The 22,207-nt window shown below is 36.3% G+C and overlaps 1 protein-coding gene across 1 annotated transcript; it reads left to right on the top strand.

Moving 5' to 3' along the window:
* The first annotated feature begins 2,465 nt into the window (after positions 1-2,465).
* HHLA2 (HHLA2 member of B7 family) lies at positions 2,466-16,629 on the top strand. The gene is made up of 6 exons (XM_056109147.1): positions 2,466-2,529; positions 4,602-4,952; positions 5,897-6,178; positions 13,169-13,483; positions 15,529-15,590; positions 16,501-16,629. The coding sequence occupies exons 1-6, from the start codon at positions 2,466-2,468 to the stop codon at positions 16,627-16,629; spliced, it is 1,203 nt and encodes a 400-aa protein (XP_055965122.1).
* The last annotated feature ends 5,578 nt before the right edge of the window (positions 16,630-22,207 follow it).

Below are 22,207 nucleotides of genomic sequence, written 5' to 3'. Positions count from 1 at the left end.
TCGGAGAGCCTGGCAAGCTACTGAGAGTATCTGGCCCGCACGGCAGAGCCTGGCAAGCTCCCATTTGTGTATTTGATATGCCAAAAACAGTAACAACAAGTCTCACAATGTAGATGTTACTGATGCTCTCTCGAGCAAACCGATGAATAACGGAGGCCAGTGCTACAGTGCAGCAGGTTAATGTTCAGAAGATCAGTCAAATGTGGGGAGAAACCACTGATGGCATTTATTTAGGAGAATGTTTTAAGTGATTAATATTTTTAATAAAAAAAATCCCCTTTAGACACCATGTTGATTGTGGGCTATAAGAAGGCAAAAATTTAAATAAAAGGGTAACCAGTCAGATATGTGTTTTAGAAACCAGGTTAAGAAATAATAGTACCACATCCCTGGCCCTAATATTAAAATGTTGTATTTTGATTGCTTTTTCATTTTTTATGTCTTTTTCTATAAAAGAAAATGAAGTTTTATTAGAAAAGTCATATATTGAAAACTATGCTTAATTTTCGATAGTAGAGCAGTAGGGCATTTGCTTTGAGTGCAGCCTGCCTGGCAGAGCCAGGTTCGATTCCTCTGCCCTTCTCAGAGAGCCCGGCAAGCTGCCGAGAGTATCTTGCCTGCACGGCAAAGCCTGGCAAGGTACCCGTGACGTATTCAATATGCCAAACACAGCAACAACAAGTCTCAAAATGGAGACGTTACTGGGCCCGCTCGAGCAAATCGATGAACAACAGGAGGACAGCATTTGTTTGTTTTATTTAACACGTAAAACAAAACTGCAAAATCTCCCTGTTTTTATTTTGGTGATATGCGATAACCTAGATTTTTCTTTTTATTTATTTATTTTGCAGGGGCAAGGTCACACACCCGGGGATCCTCAGGGGTTATTCCTTGCTCTGCACACAGGAATTACTCCTGGTGGTGCTGCAGGACCATAGAATGCCTGGGATCAAGCCTGGGTGAGCCGTGTGCAAAGCAAATGCTTTGCCTGCTGAACCATGGCTCCAGTGTCAGATTTTCCTTTTTATATGATTTTAATGTTTTTGTTTGTTTGTTTTGTTTTGGGGGGGCCACATCTGGTGATGTTCAGGCCTTACTTTTAGCTCTGCACTCAGGGATCACTCCTGGAAGGTGTAGGACAGCATATGTGGTGCTGGGAATCAAATCCAGGTCTGCCGCATATAAGGCAGACAGCTTTACCTGCTTGTACTGTTGCTCTGCTCCATAATTTTAATAATTCTTATACATTATCATGTTTCAAATGCAGCCATATAGTAATAAACTTCCAAAATGATTTCTTTAAATTTTTCTTTGTTTTCTTGCTTTTAGTTTTTTCATTTTTTTCCAATTGGGGCAACTTCCGTCAGAGCTCCAGAAGTATTTTAAAGCTTCTTAATTTGCTGTTTTTTTAAATAAATAAATTTCTTACTTTTTTTTTTTTTGTCTGTTGGAGTCGTGGGGCTCTTCAGATGTTCTTGGAGCAACTAAGCTCTTACCCAGAGTGTCCTGGTCCAGAAACCATGCGATACCAGGGATTGAACCCAAGATCTCTTTATGCAGTATGCATGCTCCAGCCTTTTGAACTGTCTCCTCAGCTCCCTGCAGACTATTTTTACAAACTTTTTTAGAGATTAGGGGCACACAGTGCTAATTCTGACTTGCTCCAGGCCCTGTGTTCAGAGATTCTTCCTGGTGGTGTTTGGAGGATCATATGCAGTGCCAGGAATCAAACCAGAGTCAGCTGCATACAAAGCAAGGCCTTATCTCTGGCTCCAAGCTGCTTCTGAAAGAGTGAAAATTTTCTTTAGTCCAACACTAGGAAAAAAAAGCATATTTTTACTTACCTGAAGTTATATTGTCTGTAGACATTTTCCACCTATATTTTAAAACTATTTTTAGTTTTTAAAACATTCTTTGTAAATAATTACTCTAATTGCTAACTTATAATTAAATACATGTTCATTGTAGAAAACTTTAAAAGTAACATAAAAACTACTATACAGAGAGAACCACTGTTGAACTGCCAATTCATTTAACAGCCATTTTTCAGTATCAGTTACATAACAGGCACTACTTTAGATATGAAACATGCTCTGAAGAGTTGACATACTAGTATTCAGTTAATAATATCATGTTATTCTCCTATGTTTAGAATTTTTTAATGTACAAAACTCAGTAATATTTTATGAAGCTAATAATTTCTCTAGTAATGCTCTTAATAAAAACTTCCCTCTGTAACTTTGGAATGAAAAACATAATAGAATGTAAAAGATGATCATTTTTTTAAAATAAAATCAACTTTAGTGACTGTAGAATTATTTATGTTATTAATTAATCTTCTATAATTTAAGATCCTTAGTCAGATAATATACTTTTTCTTTCCTAATTTTTATTTATAATTGGAATTCATAGCATGTATACTTTGCCTCTCTTTGACAGTATAACTAATATGACAACCATAAGACATGAAGGCACAGGCAGTGTGGTATTTCTTCCTCATTTCTCTGTTATCTCTGAGTAGATCTGAAGGTAAGTACCTCTATAGTACATCAAGTTGTTACTTGAATCAGAAGGACCACAAATACCGAGGGCAATGTGACTGTTCCTTCTGTGGCCATTGTAAACTTTTCTAAAAGCTCACTTAATAAGAAGTAGGACAAAGACTAAAGCCTTCATGAGACTTAAAAATCATGTTTCTCTTCTATACTCTGACTAAAATATTTATAATCTTATACCATAAGTAGAATTACTAGAAAGATAAATTTGATTGATTGTTTTGTTTATTGATAGTTTTTAATTGTATGTTGGGAACTTACTTGACAGAAAGTATTATCAACTTTGTGACAGAATTTTTAATTATCCAGTGAAATATTAGAGTTGTTTAATGGAGCAATTAAAGGATTAAAAAAAACCCCACCATTTTCTTTTCCACCTTCCCATTTTTTTAAACACAATACATATTCTTCTAGCTTTCTGTAGGGCAGAATTGGGGTCTTTGTGACTGGTCCACATGAGCATCCAATTCTCCCATTATGGATTGTCTTATTGTTCAAGACTCTGAGGGTTTAACTCCACTGTGATGAAGATTGGCACTTTCCAGTACTAACATAGAATATGTAAACCAACTATTATATCTACTTTATTTAAAGAAATACTTTTTAAAATTTTTTTGTTTTCTTTTGGGATCTGGGCGAGTCAGGGCTTACTCCTGCCACTGTGCTCAGAGATCAGTCCTGATGAAGCTCAAGGTGTCAGGGTTTGAACCTGGGTCATCTGCAAGCAAGGCAATAGCTTGCCCAGTTACTTTCTCTCAAATCCTGAATCTATCTTCCTTCCTTCCTTCCTTCCTTCCTTCCTTCCTTCCTTCCTTCCTTCCTTCCTTCCTTCCTTCCTTCTTTTTTCATAAGACACTGAGATTTATACAGTTATTATAAATTGATCAAATAGGCTAGATGGATCCTTCAGTTACTGAGTACATTTTCTTTATTAAAACATTCTTTGTGGGGGCTGGAACTATAGTACAGCAGGCTGGGCATTTGCCTTGCATGCGGCTGACCTGGGTTCAATCCCCAGAATCCCATATGCTCCCTGAGCACCGTCAGTACTAATTCCTGAGTGCAGAGCCAGGAGTAACCCCTGAGCACTGCCGGGTATGACCCAAAAAGCAAAAATAAAATAAAATAAAACACTCTTTGTGATAAAACTATTTATTTTTTAAATTATTTTTTGGAGACTGGAGAGATAGCTTAATGGGTTGGGTACATATTTTGCATGTATGAGACCCAGTTTGGATCCCTGGCATGACATGCTTCCCCAGAACTTCTGAGAGACTCCCTTGAACATAGAGCAGGAGTAATTCCCAAGTACTGCCAGTATAGACTCCAAACAAAGCAAAACTTTAAATTAATTTTTGAAGTTGACAGTGTTCATGTGTGTAAATTAGGATTGGATTCTACATTTATGTCCAAAGTAATATTTCTTCACTTTGTTTTGACTGATGATAGACTGAGTGGTCTGAATGTCAAAATAAATGAATGACTTCATTTTCCCTTTTAAACTCTTCCAATTCATGTCCTCTTCTGCTTGAGACTAGGTTCTGAATATTCCTAGTAGACTCCTGAACCCGCATTGCTGTCCAGCTGTTCTAAATACTTTCTCATCAAATTAAGTTTGCTGTATTCCTTTAGTTCCTGCTTTCTTTAGCTTTCTGGATAAGTTGATTTATTATTGTTTTAGAGGGTGTTAAAAGTGAATGTATTCACAGAATAAAATTTTTAAAAGATGGGATTCTTTTCTATACATAATGTATATAACTCATAGTGCTGTAGCAGAACAGTATCAGAGAAAAGATGAGACTATTGATCAAGTGGATAGCAAACTAGTGTTTGTATCTGTCAAGCTATTGCCAATTCTCATAGTTATTTTGCAAAAATTTCAGTCATAGAGATCCATGACTTATTTCTTGCAATAAGACTTACCAGAATGTTCTTTGTGTCATGGTCTGTTACTGATTAAAATGATATTGAGCATGATTCTTCTAGGTATTTTATCACACTTAAAGAACTAATCATCAACACTTTTATAATTTCTCTTTATTTTAGATATATCATTTCCACAGGTTTTTGGTCTATCTAAACCTCAGAAAAAGGAAACAGTCACTGGAAGACTTGATGCAGATGTAACCCTCCCTTGCTCTTTTGAGATTGGGTCTGAACCAGTAATTTACTGGCGGAACCAAGAGAGTGATATTGTTCACTCATTTTTCAAAAATGCTGACCAGGTTGCTGGCTCCCAATACGTAAACAGGACATCCCTATTTCAGGAAGAAATTCCAAATGGGAATGCCTCCCTAATACTTAAAAGATTAAGACTTCAGGATGAAGGGACTTATACCTGCTATGTTGGAACCTCATCTAGTAATTCCTGGACACACGTAGTGCTAAATTTAGAAGGTAAGTGAGTTTGTATGGTTTTATAAAATAATAGTGGCATCATAGATTTTCTTAAATGTCATTTCCTTAGTTTAATATATTATGGGTTTCCTTCTGATTCAATAAATATAAATCTACCTCATTATTTTTTGATGCATCAAATCTGATGCTATAATTGATCATTGATTTATCTGTTTGCATTGGAGGCTAGTGAGGTGTTTAAGCTGTTGTGATAAACATCTTCATATCTAAATGAATATGATCTGTAAGAACACAATACTATCACAAACAGCATAAACATACTGATATTCTCATTAGTCTCATCAGCACCTAATATTATCAGCCTTAAAAATGTCTATCAATATGTTAGCCAAACAGTATTGAATTACTTGTTCAAATTACACACACACATATGTGTGTTTTCTCAATAGGAGTTATTTTAATATTATATGATTTTCTTTTGTCCATATTAATTTACTTATATATTTGGGTGGAGAAACATTTTCCAATGGGTATTTAATTTATTCCTTCTCCTTCTGTCCCATTTAGCTGTTTCAGACCTTGACTCAGAAATTTAAGAATAATGTGTAAACAAAGAGTCAGAAAGGATTTAAGCCTATACCTGAATTGTTAGAAGTGATACATGAGCTCTAGTTTACAGGCTTTGACATCCATATTTTGGTTGTTTATTAAGACCAAATTTAGTCCCAAGGATTCTTCTGAGAAAATTGAGATCATTGTTGCTATGTATTCTTGCATGTTTCTTTTATCTTTTGTAGGAAATCACTCTATTTCTTAAGATTCCATAGAGGGTTTTTAAAATTTTTTACCTGTCACTCATGGTCGGGTTTGCTCAGAAAATTTATCTTTTTTTTTCATAGGTGTTAAAATAATAAATTCTCTGTACAGGTGGCCTAAAAAGAAGCTAATTATAACATCCTTCATGTGTCCTTTCCTTCCCATAGGTTTCATGACACCTGTGATTGAATATGAAGAGACTAACTCAAACAACAACTTAATATGCAGTGTGTTATGTGCTCAGCCTTGTCCAAATATCACATGGGAAATGGATAATATATCCATTTCTAACCCCATAGTAGAAGAAAGTGGTTCTTATGTTTACAGTACAATAAACATTGTATCGCCAGGTTCATTTTATGAATGTGCTATCGAAAACTTGTTGCTGGAGCAAAAATGGACAGGAAGATGGACAAAGAAAGGTGGGTTCCATAGGTTGTTGTATATCTGTGCTATGTCAGAGGTTGGGAGGAATGAGGCTTGCTTTACAGGAAAAGAAGAACAGAGAAGAAGGAAAATGCATCTATGAAATGAGACTAAGACTAGAATTCCAAATCAAATACTTACTGATTATATTACCTTTGCCAATCATTTTCACTTCTGAGCAATATTTACTCATTGGCAAAATTCCTCAAGTAGTTCTTACTTTTATAGATGTTATGAATTGATGGAAATATTTGTGGAATGAATATAGCAGATATATCCATGAATATTTCTCTGTTATTTATCCTTTACAGAAATTTCCTACCTATTTTCCAGTATTACTGGAAATGGAAAGAATGATATCTTATTAGCAAGTTATAACCCCTGACTCCTACCAATCTTTAAACTAAACAAAAATGAAATAATTAGCATTATTACTTTTGTTTGGTCTCCTTTAACAATATTAAGTCATTAGTTTTCATCAACGTTTCCATCAGTATTTAACATTTATTCTTTTATTAAACAAACCCTGGTGAGTCTTCTCATCTATGAGTCTACTTTTTATAAAGGGTGAAGGGAAACTAATTGATAATACTCATTCAACTCTTAGGAAAAGTATGGTTTAATATTCTAGCATAAACAAAGCAAATTGTATTTGTAAATGCTCATTATGTGGAAAAAGTATAGGTCACTTACCCTCTTACGCTTCCTTTTCCTTATCAACAGTTTCCCAATCTCAATTACATACCAAGAAAAAACTCAAAGTATCAGTAATTGATTCAACATCTTTACATGAGTTCAGTATTAAAGTATTGGAGACCCAATGTTTAATTTTTATCAGCCAGGCGGCAATGGAAAGAAATGGGGGAAAGGGTAGATAATGTTAATATTAAATTATAACTGGTTTCTTGGGAACACTGTAACCTCATATGTCTTTTTTAGAATTGAGGGTCCTGAAGTACCAAGTTCCTTAAGCTCAAAGCTATTTTGTCTTAGAATTATGTGCAAAACTTAGTTGCTTTCACACTATGACCTTAAGAACAAGGAGTCTTACTTATTTTAGATCCACAGTATCTAAAGCACAAACATGTAAAAATAAAACTGAACTAGGAATGTAGCAATTATGTTATTGTGATTGGGCATAAATGGGGTTGCTGCGGAATAAATGCTTAAGGGAGTTGCAAACGTCAGAATTTTAAGAGAAGTAGGAAACTGTGGGAGAACAGTGGAATGCCAGTACCCGACCTGCAAAACACATAAAAGCAAATTTTCCTGAATTTATTGAAGTACAAATAGTTTACGGTAATGCTAAAGTAACAAAAGATAGAGAAACAGAAATAAGAATTAGATTAAAGGACGCCAACTTGCTAAGGGGCTTGAACAGGGACCTACAGGTGATGTGAAATCAAAGATGGATTTAAAGCATCAAAGAGATTTGAACCCTGGATTTTAAAGAGCTCGTTTTGGTGTCTCTCTCTTGCAGGAGACTTGACTACTAGCTAAGTCTAGAGCCAGGGAAAATGATCATGGCAATCATGTAGTACAGACAATGTAATAGGGCAGGCAAACTGAAAACACTAGTCAAATTTCTATTCAAAATGAACTCGGTCTATTAAAGTATTGCCTGCATGAAATTGGAAAAATTAAAATTTATTAAATAAAAAAAATAGACCACAACCAACAGTAGTTGGTTAACAACTCAGTATAACTGGAAGGCGGATAACTTCACATTTAACTGTATATACAGCATATGTCCACTTCTGTGGCTATTCACCAGCCACTTCCACCCCATTGACACCCTCTACCTTGTCCCAACCCCTGCTTACCTTCTTTCTGCTCTGTAGTAACCATCACTCAGTTTTTAGAATCTAAGGCTTTTTTTTGTTTCCTTTTTTCTTTCTATTTCACCGATTTGTGAAACCATACAGAATTGTCTTTCTTTGACTTATTTTACTTAGCATAATTACCTCTGGGTTTATCCATGTTGTTGCAAATGGTAAGATTTCATCTTTTATTTATAGCTGAGTTATTTCATTGTGTCCATAGACCACCACAGCTCTATACATTCATTCATTATGGGCACAGTTTTTTTTCCCTATCTTGGCTATTGTCAGATATGCTTCAGTGAATTAGGTAGGGACACACACACACACACACACACACACACACACACACACGCACACAAACATTTCAAATTAGTGTTTTCTTACGTATTCTTCAGGTAGATGCCCAGAAGTGAAATTTCAGGATCATAAGGCATTTATATTTTTAACTTTTTTTGGAACTTCCATTCAGTTTTCCATAAAGTCTGCACCAAATTACATTTCTACCAATACTGCACAATGTTCCTTTGTCTCTGCATCTTCATTACTTACTGTTTCTTTCTTCTTTAATAATAGGAACTCAAAGCCATGAGGTGAAATCTCACTGTGGTTTTAGTTACATATAAGAAGGAAATATTTTTTCATGTACCTGATGAGTAATATGTCTATTATTTTAATAAAATTTCTTTTTAAATCCTTTACCCTTTTATAATTACTGATGTTTTGTTACTATTGTTGAGATAATGTTATGATAATTTTTATTTTGGATATTAACCAACTGTCTAATATGTACTTGAAATATTTCTTTTATTCATAAATTGCTTTTTAGAAATCATTAAAAATTTATTTTTTGGTCACACCTAATAGTGCTTAGGGCTATACCTGTTTTGGTGCTCTGGGTCACTTCTGGTGTTATTCAAGGGAACATACAGTGCTGGAAATCAAATTATGGAGTCTTGCAGATAAAACATGTGGCCTACTTGGTTGAACTATCTGTCTCTCTAAGTTTAATGATGTTTTCTTTTATGTACAGTAGGTTTTTAGTTTGGTATTGAGTTCTTTTTCACAAAGTGGTTGCATATGGATGTTATGTTATATGGGTTTATTTCTGGGCTCTGTTATATTCCATTGCTCTGTGTGTCTGTTTATATTCCAAAGCCATATTATTATTTTAATTGTTTTGTTGTAGTTTGAAGTTAGGAAACATGATACCTCTATTTTTCATCATTATTATCTTTTGCTTTTTAATGTTTTTAATGATTTTAATGTCTTTTGTTATTATTGTTGAGTTATTGTTATTTTTATATTTTGGATATTAACCCTTTGTCTAATATGTTTTCAAATATTTTCTTATTCACTAGACTGCTTTTATTAAATTATTAAAAATTTTATTTTGGGTCCACACCTAGTGGTACTTAGGTTTTATACCTGGCTTGTCAAAATAATTTTTTTTGTTCTATTTATTTGAAGATTACTATTGGTCTTATAAGAATTGAACTGAATCAGTATGTTTTTGGTTTCTTTGACCCATAAGCATAGATAGTATTCTTTGCTTTTATCTTTCCTTCTTATGAAACAGTGTCTTATAGTTTCAATGTATGGTTATTCATGATTCAGTTCCTAAAATAAATCCCTATCTATGTTATTCTTTCTTAAGAACACCATGTTTTGTTTTTTAAAATAACTTTAAGTACTTTTAAATCTTTTTTCTGGGGGGAGGGATGAATCCAGTAGTTCTCAGGGGTCACTCGGCTGTGCTCAGAGAATCATATACGAAGAGTCAGGGATTGAACTGGGGTCAGTCATATGCAAGGCAAGTGCCTTAACCCATATATCATATCTCTGGTCCTTATTGTTCTTATATATAATCATAAAATATGTTATTTTCTTCATTTATCTTTCTGTTAGTTTGTTGTAACAGATTTGTGCATATTGATTTTGTAGCCTGTAACTTTACTCTATTGATTATTTCTAATATATGTTTAATTTAGACATAAAAATTTACAATAGTGTTTATATGAATATTTGGGGAATACAATGTCATTGTATCACTCCTACTAGACTGCCAACAACTGTCTCTTCTACTTGCTCTAGGTCCTGATTCATACTCCCATTAGCAGACCCTGAGTGTCTGTTATTTATAGGCAAACTCTGAGTGCCTGTTATCACTAGCTATTGTTTACCTTGCTATGTTTCTTAATCCTTCACATATTAACAAAAATCATTTGGTGTTTATATTATCTCTGATTCACTTTGCTCAACATGACACCCTCTAACTATATTCAAGTTGCACTGAAGTGCAAGGTTTTATCTTTTCTAAAAGCTAGGTAATATTCCATCGTGTAATTATAGCAAGAATTTCTTTCATCTCCCATCTTTTGTTGAGCACTTGGATTGCTTCCAGATATTAGCTATTTTAAATAGTGCTGCAATAAAAATAGACGTAAAAATTCCTTTTTGAATTAAAATTTTTGTGCTGGGATAGATGTTCAAGAGTGAAATTGTTGGATCATATGGAAGCACTAGTCTTAATTTTTGAGACATCTCCATACTGTGTTCCACAAAGACTGACTCATATAACGGTCCCACTATGAGTAGATAAAGATTTATCTTCACCACATTCTCCTGCCTTCCCTAGGCACTGGTTGTTTCCAGATATTTTAATTGAGGGGGGCATTCTCTCTGGTATAGGTGATGGTATAGGTGATGTAACTTTGAATTGCGTTTCTCTAATCCTTGATGATTAACACTTTTTTCATATGTTTCTTGACCATCTGTATTTCTTCTTTGAGTAAGTAACTATTCAACTTCTCTCTACATTTTTATGACAGGAATAACTCTTTTGTTGTTATTGAATTTTGTGAGTGCTTAACATGTTTTAGATATTAGCCTTTGTCAGAATGATGGCGCATGAATATTTTCTCTCACTCAGTAGGGAGTCTTTTATTTTGTCAGCATTTTAAATTTTAGCAGTACAGAAACATTTTAGTTGAGTAGTCCCATTTGTTTATTTTTTAAATTCTGTGTTCTTAGTAGCATCAAATCATTGACAATGCCTTTGAAGTCAACGTCATGGAGAATTCTGCTTATAATTTTCATAAAATTCTCATGGTATATTTTATGGATGGGGTATAACTTATAGGTTTCTGGTGCATTTTAGTTGTTTTGTGAACATAAGTGGTATTTCTTGCTTTGCTCTGTTTTGTTTTCTGTTTGTTATTTATTTGCATGAGGATAACTAATTTTTAGTGCAATTTGTTGAAGATTCTTCTTTCTCTTCTTCCTCTTCTATTTTCTCCTTCTCCTCCTCCTCCTCCTCCTCCTCCTCTTTCTCTTCCTCCTTCTCCTACTCCTCCTCTTCCTACTTCTCCTCCTGTCTCTCTCTCCTTCTCTCCCTCCCTCCTCTTTGGCTTGGGGCACCAGAAGCAATACTGGGCAAAAAATTCAGGTTATTCCATGAAAAGCAATTTAAGAGCACCAGTCTTAGTCTGGTGCTCTTAAACTGAGTTGCATCCTCATACCACATACCTGAATGTAGAAGTTGCAAAGTAGTTGCTAACAGTAAAGTGTTTTGAAATGCAACAACCAAACATTTATTCAACAATCAAACGCACAATGAATCTGAAATAATTCTGACTTTGTTGCTCTGTGTTGCCTTTTGTGATTCAAAAAGCAGTCACAAGTGAAAAAAATTTGGTAAGACCAATTTTAAACTGCTCTATTCTATCTTAGGTCTGATAGCTTGGTGTTACTCAATTTATGTTATGCAGTCTAGGAGCACAGTCCCTTTGACTTATTGAGCCAATGCATTCTTTTTGTGTGCTCTGCTTACTTCCCTGTCTTGGGGAAGCACAGTGAGCTGATGGGTCACATTGGTTGGATTTCCTTGTTGTCCTCAACTGTGGTATACTGAGTTGGTCATGCTGTGGGTTGAGCTTTGAAACTGGCTGCTGCAAGTTGATGTGTAATGCTGTCTGCCATGCCTCTTAGTGGTATACATCACTGTGTGACAGGTGGATGGAGCTGCTGAATGTGCTGGTGTAGCACAATTGTTTACTGGTAACTGGAACATACTTTTCATAGTTGTGTGGGGCCAACTTTCTGACTCTGAGGCAGAATCCACTTATTATCTGCTGAGGTTGCTTGAAAGAAATGGGCCACCTTGCTTACTAGAGGGGTGTAGCCCATTTGGCAAGGGTCTCCCCTTTTCATAACTGTCATTAGAATCTTGATTGACTTACTACTTTGTAGGGATGTGAGGAGCTCTTACCAAGGATATAAAAAAAACTAGTGTACAAAGGGTGGATTACAAGTTGGTAACCACCAGTGCTGATATCAGTAAGGTGTTAGAGCTTGCCAAGATAGAACCTGCCAAGGTTCATACTGAAAAGGTATTCCTAAAGTTTCTTGATTCTTTTTTGGGGGGGAGGCTGGATCGCATCCGTTGATGCTCATTGGTTACTCCCAGCTCTGTACTCTGGAATTACTACTGGCCGTACGTGAGGGACCATAATGGAATGTCAAAGATTGAATCTGGGTCTGTATATGCAAAGCAAAATCCCAATTTACTCTACAATCACTTCAGCCCTAAAGTTTCTTGATTCTTAAGCAAATAGTGTAAGAATGGTGTCCGTAAATCCTTTATTTATGGGTTGATACTGAGAAAACTTGGTGTTACTGTATTAGATCTCAAAGAGTGTAAGTCTGTATATGGATCTATTAAGTAGCAATATTTAGTCTATTAGGGAGAATGATGGAGAGATTCCTGGGAAAGATCCACATTTGAGTGGTCAAAAACAAAACACGCTAACAAGTTTGGTAACTAGTTACCAAGTTAACTTATGCTCAACTAGTTGTGTTTAACTAGTTGAACTAGTTAACTTATGTCAACAAGTTTAGTAACTAGTAGTTCATTCATTCCTACAACACTCACTGTCACATTATAACAGTGTCACATTATAAAACCAAGGTGCATCACCTATCTAGCTTTCCAAGGTAGGCATTTTGAAGACAAAAATTTATCCTGAGTGGTGTATTTAAAATTAGGATAATAAAGTTTTTATTAAAATTCCAGAGCAAAATATTTAATGGTTTCTTGGAAAAGTCATTTCAAAATACATTTCAAAGTATAACTTGGGGAAATTCATTTGAAAATTTAATTTTCTTTTGTTATCTATTCCATCCTGTTAAAAGATCTTATAGCAACAGAAAGTGAAGATGTTTCACTTTTGTGTGAACTTGGAAACAACCTTTTTCAACCTGATGAAGACTTCATGGTCACTTGGTCCAGAGTGCAAAATGGGACTTCCTGTATGCTGGCTTCCTTTCGGAGCTCCTCACAAGAAATTACCATCAATGAATCTCGACTATCATGCAATGAAGAACAAATAAACCAAGGCACCATCTCTTCAACTTTGACAAATATTAGTACTTCAGACAGTGGGGAATATTTATGCAATATTTCTTCAAGAAAATATACATTACTCACCACCCAAATACTGTATGTAGGTAAGTTGGTTAACGTATTTTGGTAATAGGAACTGTGAATATCAAATAGTGAACTTATGTTGGCATTTAAAAAGACCTTCAACGAGTATTTTAGAAAATGCTACATATATAGTTACTTTTGTTTCAGATAGGAGACAACCTCTTTTTCTTTTAATGTAGTAGAAGATACTACATTAAAAGAAAAAAAATTACTCACACAAGATTCCTTTTCAGGATTTCTTTTCAGGAGTTGGGCCACTACAATGAAGAGTCTAAAACTAATTTTATTTTTCTGGTAATTCTATGAGCTGAGAAACTTCAATTCCAACTTATTGCTGATCCTAATTATGTGTTTTAGAACTGAAGTTTGGGGAGGTGAAGATGAATACACAGTTGTAAATAAGAATTGGGCCACTGGGCCAGGGAGATAGCTTTATGGTCAGGGTCACATTGCTGTTGTCATGATGACTGTGTTGATAATACATGGTTTCAATGCCTGCCGACTTCATTGCGGTGCTCACACACTTTTAATCAGAGATTACATACTTTGTTGTGGTGTCAGTGATCCCCTCAGTAGTACCATTAGGTTTGTACTTGGGCATAAAGGATAGTGCCAGAAATAGAATTTGCAGCTTTACTCTTGCAAGGCAAACACTGTACCCATAAAATATTCCTGCCCCCCCCAAATATTTTTAATGTATCCTTGTGTTAAATTCATCTGTGACTACTAAAAAGTAACTGGAAAAAATCAATCTAAAGTGTATTTACCATCCAACTTTCTAACAGAAGATCTAATGTTTAGTTTATACAAAGCAAGACATAAAGACTACTCATTAAGACAAAGGAAAGATTTTAAGAATCTCTCATTCCCAAGAAGGCATTGAACAGTTTATACTAGAGAATAGACTTCACACATCTCTCTCAGGAATAAGAGCAAAGATACAGAGAAATTAGTTCTGGTTCTTTTGACATCACTCTTTCAAGGAAACTTGATCCATGCTGTCTGTTATTCTAGTCATCAACTGTAGCTTCTAAATTCCACAGCTCCACCTTGGTTCTTCTGTTCCCCTCTGCCCCCTTATCATGATTCCTCTAGGACCCTCTATTTCACAGAGTGGGACTGGACTACACTAGTTCTCCATTCATCCCCAAAGAGATTTCTGGACTCAGGCTAGTTTATAGCCAATTATTCATTTGTAAACATATACTTCATTTTTTGCAATATAGTATAGAGACTTGAATGCAAAAATGACATATGACTCCTCAATATTTTAAACTATTTCCCTTCTATCATCCTCTTTAGCACTAAACTGGCTAATTTAAATGTTTCCAGTCTCCCACAACTGAAGAGTTGAGACAGGAAGATGTCTTTTCTTCCTAAAATCTGCTGGCATAGACAGGATTCTGGATCTTAACTTTTATTTTTATGTATTTGAGGTGCTAGGGATTGGACCCGCGGTTTCACACCTGAAACTGCTCTGCTGTTCAGTGCTCAACTACATTCTGATTTTCTTGGTCTTAACTTACTTAATGGGCTGGAGCGATAGCACAGCGGGTAGGGCGTTCGCCTTACAAGCGGCCAACATGGCCGACCCGAGTTCGATTCCTCCTCCCCTCTCGGAGAGCCCGGCAAGCTACCGAGAGTATTCGATATGCCAGACACAGTAACTTACTTAATGAATTTTTTCACTGATATGATGTCTATCTCTCACCCAAAATTTAGAAATAATCGCTCTTAAAAATAGTAAAGAGGGGTTATAGAGGAAACACACAGATCAAGAATGCATGCTTTGGGGCACCATGGCCCCTAAAGCATTGTTGGGTGTGTCCCTGCAGGCTCTGAACAGTTGCAAAGCCCCAGGACCAAGCACTGGACTGTCTGGAGTGGTCAACCATCACAGAGAGTGGCTCTGGGTCCTCCTGACCATGGAAGGTTCAAAAACAAATTTTCAAAAAGAAAATAAACAAATAACAAAATAAATATACCACAATCACTCACCTACAGGTTTTCTCTCTTTTTTTCTGCTCAGTAGTTTCAGCTTCTATATGTTTTTTTGTTTGTTTAGAACCATCTACAGAAATGCCTCTTATGGTCAATGCTGTGGTTGGTGTGGTGGTGGTGATGCTGGTGATTTTGGTGTTATTATGCTTATTTCTTGCATTAAGAAGATGCATTTGCTGCTGCCCAGGTAATAACTCATAGGAAAAGTGGCTATCTCTGTGTATTCAGATAGAGGTGTATTGAAGATGACATTAATTAAATACCCAAACTGTTGCCTTGCATGTAAACAGATGTAAATTTTTTGAAGAGTCATTTGTAAATTTTTCATGAATCCTTTAAAATTTTCCTGCATTTCCATGCAACTGTTCAATTTCTAGAAACTTATCCTGCGTTAAATGGTTGGGACACATCAAGCTGTTCATAAAGCACATTCACTGAAGCATACTGCCATCTTCCAGGTTTCCTCCGTTGCAATAAATAATAGAGGCTTGATTAAGTAAATTGAAAATTACATTTGTTTTCATTAAAGAATACAAATATAAATCTGTCAGTAAAATAGTACTCAGAATGAGTTCAATTATCTGGTTTAATCTGAAAACTGGCTGGAAAGAAAAACAATGCGATAAAGATGGTGGCTTTGGATAGAAGTGACCCCTCTCCATCACATGATGGACAGAGGGCATGTAGAAAAGAACCTACCCAGGTTCTTTTGTTCTGTCTTTTCTTCCTTCAGTTGTTGGCTTTCATCTCTGATCTGCTTTTTTTCCTTTCTTTGATCTTTGTGTTTAGTTTCTACTGTTCAAACATCACTGTCCTTGGGGGTAGGGGATATTTTATTTTGATTCTTGTTAAATTTTATTTTAACTTTAAATTTTTTTGTAAAAAATCTAAATTACTTATAATAATTTAATTTTTTTACTATAGTTTAAAATGATACATTAAGATGTAATTGGCATAGAACTTGTGAAAGGACTGCTTTGATTAACAGACTTAGATCTAGGAAAAGCTTAGATCTATTTATTTCCATTCTTTACAGAGAAGGAAAACTGGAATCCAAGAAGTTAACCAAGTAGGAGAAGGAATCAGACTTAAGCACGGCACCTATGTGGCCCAGCTAACTAGTAGCAGGGGCAGAACTAGGTCCCAAGAAGCTTTTATTCTGTAACCCTCCTGAGAAGTATCCTGAGTATCCTGACAGTTTAATAATGTTCCCGTGTCTTTTCCTCTTGCTGCTTTTTGCCTGTGCCTGTTGCTTTTTTTATAGTTAGACATTTGGTCACAACAAACATTATTACTGAAGGTATTTTTTGGGGGGGGTCACATCTGGCGATGCCAGGGGTTACTCCTGGCTCTGCACTCAGGAGTTACTCCTGGCAGTGCTCAGGGGACCATATGGGATGCTGGGAATTGAAGCCGGGTTGGCCGCGTGCAAGGCAAACGCCCTACCCGCTATGCTATCTCTCCAGCCCCGACTGAAGGTATATTTTAAGGGTTTCAATAGCACAGCAGGTAGGGCGTCTGCCTTGCACGCAGCCAACATGGCCAACCCGAGTTCGATTCCTCCACCCCTCTCGGAGAGCCTGGCAAGCTACCGAGAGTATTCCATATGCCAGACACAGTAACAACAAAGTCTCCAATGGAGACGTTACTGGGCCCGCTCGAGCTCGAGCAAATCACTGTGACTATAGGCTAGTTTCCTTATCTGTTGTTCCTGTTCCTTAATAAGCAGAAAATATGGGAGGTGCCATCTACTTAGCTGCACAATGTAACTTTTGACCTAAAACATAATTATAATTAAATGAAGTTTAACTTTTAGGAGAAAAGGGTACTATTATACAGCACAAGAATGACAGCTTAGATTTTGCATTGGAAGTATATGTAAGTCAAGGCCCAGACAAAAGAAAGACAGAAAAAATAAGATAAAAAGAAAGAGAAAAGGAGAGAAAAAAGAGAAAGAAAAGCAGAAAGAAAGAAGAGGAAGAGAGGAAGAGAGAAAGAAATAAAGAAAGAAAGAGAGAGAGAGAAAGAAAGAAAGAAAGAAAGGGAGGGAGGGAGGGAGGGAGGGAGGAAGGAAGGAAGGAAGGAAGAAGGAAAGAAAGAAAGAAAGAAAGAAAGAAAGAGGAAGGAAGGAAGGAAGGAAGGAAGGAAGGAAGGAAGGAAGGAAGGAAGGAAGGAAGGAAACAGCATATATAAAATTGTACAAAAGAGAACATGGAAGTTAATGTCCTCTCAGAACTGGAGGCAGCTGATTCACTAAAACACTGGAAGAGACCAGATGAAGAGCAGTTCCTAAGATCTTGACAAAGAAAGATATCTTCTTCACTCTAGAATTCTGCCAATCCAGATGATGGATAGGGAAAGGAGATGGAATGATAAGTATTTGATTTTTCTCACCTCTTTGTCTTTCTCTCTGATCTCACCCAACTAGATAGGACACTACAGGATACCAGAAGGAATGAAAGCCCTGAACAAAGAACTAATCCAGAGGAGATACCCATGGTGGTAGGGTCTGGGGTTCTAAAGGCACACGAAGAATATCTCAAGAACTAAGGTACTGGCTACTTAAATGTATTATTTATAGTTTTATAGTAGATGAGCCAAAGACATATTTTGAGCTCTACAAAGAACCATAAGATTTTGCTTTATCTCCAAGGTCGCTGGTTGTAGTTTCCTAGTTATATGAAATTATATTTATGTGAAACCTGTTTTTCTATTTAATGCCCTTTTCTACTGCTCTGTTTTACAATGATCTTATTTTAAGGTATGTCTAAAAGAACCATATTTAACTCAAGGGCCAGGAAGACATTAATTCAGAAATGATTCGTACTTTTTTTTCTTTAAATCATCAACTCCTAGATTATTATTTTCCATTGGATAATAGTTAAGAATTAAGCTAACAATTCTAAAAGCTAATGACTTCCAGCCTGGTTTCTGGTCCCCAAACTGCTATTTGTGTCTTATGAATTACTTCTTCAATGGTTTTTGTTTGTTTTCTTTCCAGCTCAGGTATTTTATTTGATATTCTTTTTTTAAAAAGTGTTTTTTTTTAATTAAGGGGGTGGGGGGTGGAGAAAAAAAGAAGTAATGAGTTAGCAAGGCATCAGGGCTTCAGCTATAAGAGGTATAGTCATGTATCCAGACAGATTCAACTGAGCTGAAAACATGAGATCTCAGCAGCAACCACTGAAACTTTGTAATGTGCTCATCAAGTTGACAAGTGGGGGTGGAGTGAGGCTTCAGATGGTGAGGGAATCTGGGAACACTGATGGAAGGAAGTTGACACTAGTGGAAGGATTGGTGTTGAATTATTTTATGCCTAAAATGCAACTATCAGTAACTTTGTAAATCATGGCATTTTTTTAAAAAAAAATTTTATTAGTGAAACACAATGAGGTACAGTTGTAGACTTACAAATTTCTGTGCTTGGGTTTCAGTTATACAATGATAGAGTACCCATCCCTCCACCAGTGCCCATTCTCCATCACCACTGATCCAAGTATCCCTCCCACTCCCCACTCCCCCTGCCTCTGTGGCAGAGCATTCCTTTTTGGGTGCTGTGGTTTGCAAAAGAGGCATTGAGTGGCAATCATGTTCCGTCTATAGTCTACTTTCAGATGCATCTCCCATCCAGGGAGAATCCTCCCAACATCTTTATTTGGTGCTCCTTTCTCTATCTGAGCTGCCTCTTCCCCTAGCATGTGCAGCTGTTCTCCAAGCCATAGAGTAAACCTCCTGGTACTTATCTTAGCTATTCTTGGGTAATAAAACTTTTAAAATGCAAATAATAATAAAAAATAAAAATACAAAAAAGAAAAAAGTGATTTTCTTATAGTTTAGGTGACATGGCTTCAATAATTTTAACACTTACAGTATTAATGTGAAAATTACTTCACCCAATCACCTTTGAAATGCCCAAAGCCTTGCACCATGGCCCCTACATCACCTTTAGTAATATGTTTATTCCTTACACTTCTATACTGCTTGGTATTTCTTCAGAGGGAAGATCTGAAATGTTGATCAACTAATATGATGCTGAGTGTATGATTATTTTAACTTAGGAGTAAGGAAGAATGGGAGCATTTTGAAAACTTTTTGAAAAAAATGTTTTTTAAAAAATTTTTTTTTCAAAAATCTTTAAAGAAATATTTTTAAACTTTGGTCTCTTTTTTACTGTAGAAAGGAACAGTACTGATAATACAGAAGAATACATGGTAAAGAACTTTCTTTGTCTAACCAATTATGAGTTCTGTCAAAAGATGATTGAAAGTTTGACTGTTTAATTGTATATATACTGTCATTGTCATTGTCCTCCCATTGTTCATTGATTTGCTCAAGCGGACCCAGTAACATCTCCATTGTGATACTTGTTGTTACTGTGTTTGGCATATAGGATACGTCACGGGTAGCTTGCCAGGCTTTGCCTTGAGGGTGAGATACTCAGTAGCTTGCCAGGCTCTCCAAGAGGGGTGGAGGAATTCAACCCAGGTGAATGAGGTAGGGCTTGCACAAGGCAAACACCCTACTGCTGTGCTATTCCTCCAGCCCATATATTTATGTAAGACATTATGCAGGAAAGAGGCAGAGAGAGTGAAATTATAGGATAATTCTTTCAGGAAAAGATAAAATGCGACTTTTTCCAAACTGTTGTTATTTAAACAAGTAGAACCTGCATAAGTGGCTACTCTTCGCATCTCCTGTTACTTATAGAGAATATCTCAAATGTTATGATGGATATAAGAATGCACCATTATACTTCTTCTGGTGAAAACATCTAGTGGGATTATGTGAAGTGGAAGAAAGATATTAACAGATAAATAAAAGCAGATTATACATTTTGTTTCTAAGACTCACACTATGATTTTATTTACATCTAGATTCCTAAGGAACTTGTAATTCATTAGTTTCAATGATTTGTTTTTATTAGTGAAACACCATGAGGTACAGTTGTAGACTTACAAGCTTTCATGCTTGGGTTTCAGTTATACAATGATCGAGTACCCATCCTTCCACCAGTGCCCATTCTCCACCACCAATGATCCCAGTAGCCCTCCCTCTCACCTCCATCACCCCAACCCACCCCACCTTTGTGGCAGGGCATTCCCTTTTGTGCTCTCTTTCACTTAGAGTGTTGGTGATTTGCAATCGAGGTATTGAGTGACCATCGTGTTCAGTCTATAGTCCATTTTCAACATGCATCTTGCATCATGAGCGAATCCTCTAAACATCCTTTACTTGGTGTTCCCTTCTCTGTATGAGCTGCCTTTTCCCTCAGCATATGCTGCCGGCCTCCAAGCCATGGAGCAGACCTCCTGGTACTTATTTAAACTATTCTTGGGTGTTCATCTCCCGTTCTGTTACTTTAGATATCCCAGATGAGAACAGTCTTTCTATGTCTGTCCCTCTCTTTCTGGCTCATTTCACTTAGCATGATACTTTCCATGTAGAACCACTTGTATATAAATTTCACGAATTCATCTTTTCTAACAGCTGCATAGTATTCCATTGTGTAGACATACCAAAGTTTCTTTAACCAGTCATCTGTTCTTGGGCACTTGGGTTTTTTTTCCAAATTTTGGCTATTGTGAACAGTGCAGCAATGAACAAACAAGTGAAGAAGTCATTTCAGCTGTACTTTTTGGTCTCTCTGGGATTTTCTCTGAAGTGGTATTGCTGGGTCAAATAGGAGTTCAATATCTAATTTTTTTAGAATCATCCATACTGTTTTCCAAAAGGGCTGAACCAGTCAACATTCCCACCAGCAATGAAGGCGGGTTACTTTCTCGCCACATCCACGCCAACACCAGTTGCTTTTGTTCTTTTGGATATGGGCCAGTTTCTGTGGTGTGAGATGATATCTCATTGTTGTTTTGATCTGCATCTCCATGATGATTAGTGACGTAGAGCAATTCCTCATGTGCCTTTTAGCCACTCGGATTTCTTCTTTGAGAAAGTTCCTGTTCATTTCGTTACCCCATTTTTGGATGGGGTTGGATGTTTTCTTCTTATTGAGTTCAACCAGTGCTTTGTATATCCTTGATATCACCCCTTTGTCAAATGGGTATTGGGCGAATATCATTTTCCATTCTGTAGACTGTCTTTGTATTTTGGTCACTGTTTCTTTTGAGGTGCAGAAGCTTCTTAGTTTAAGATGGTCCCATTTATCTATCTCTGTTTTCACTTGCTTGGCCAGTGGTGCGACATCTTTGAAGATACCAATAGGTTCAATGTCATGGAGAGTTTTGCCAACCTTGTCTTCGATGTATCTTATGGATTCAGTCTAATGTTGTGGTCTTTAATCCATTTTGATCTTACTCTTGTACATGGTATTAGGCAGAGTTCTGAGCCCATTTTTTTGCATGTTGCTGTCTATTTTGCCAGCACAAATTGTTAAAGAGGTTTTCCTTGCTCCACTTCACATTTCTCGCTCCCTTATCAAAGATTAGCTGATCATATATTGGGGGGGGGGGTGTCAGTATATTCAACCCTGTTCCATTGGTCTGCAGCTCTGCCTTTGTTCCAGTACCATGCTGTTTTAATTATTACCACTTTGTAGTAGAGTTTGAGGTTGGGGATGTTGATTTCTCTCATTTTCTTTTTCCCAAGAATTGCTTTAGTTATGCGTGGGGGTTTATTGTCCCATATGAATTTCAGGAGTTTTTGCCCCGTTTCTTTGTAAGATATCATGGGCATTCTTATAGGAATTGCATTGAACTTGTACTATACTTTGGGGTGTATTGCCATTT

The sequence above is a fragment of the Sorex fumeus genome, unplaced genomic scaffold (genome assembly GCF_029834395.1).
Source record: "Sorex fumeus unplaced genomic scaffold, SorFum_2.1 ptg000265l, whole genome shotgun sequence".
NCBI classification, from domain to species: domain Eukaryota; kingdom Metazoa; phylum Chordata; class Mammalia; order Eulipotyphla; family Soricidae; genus Sorex; species Sorex fumeus.
This window is presented reverse-complemented; position numbering and strand designations above follow the sequence as displayed.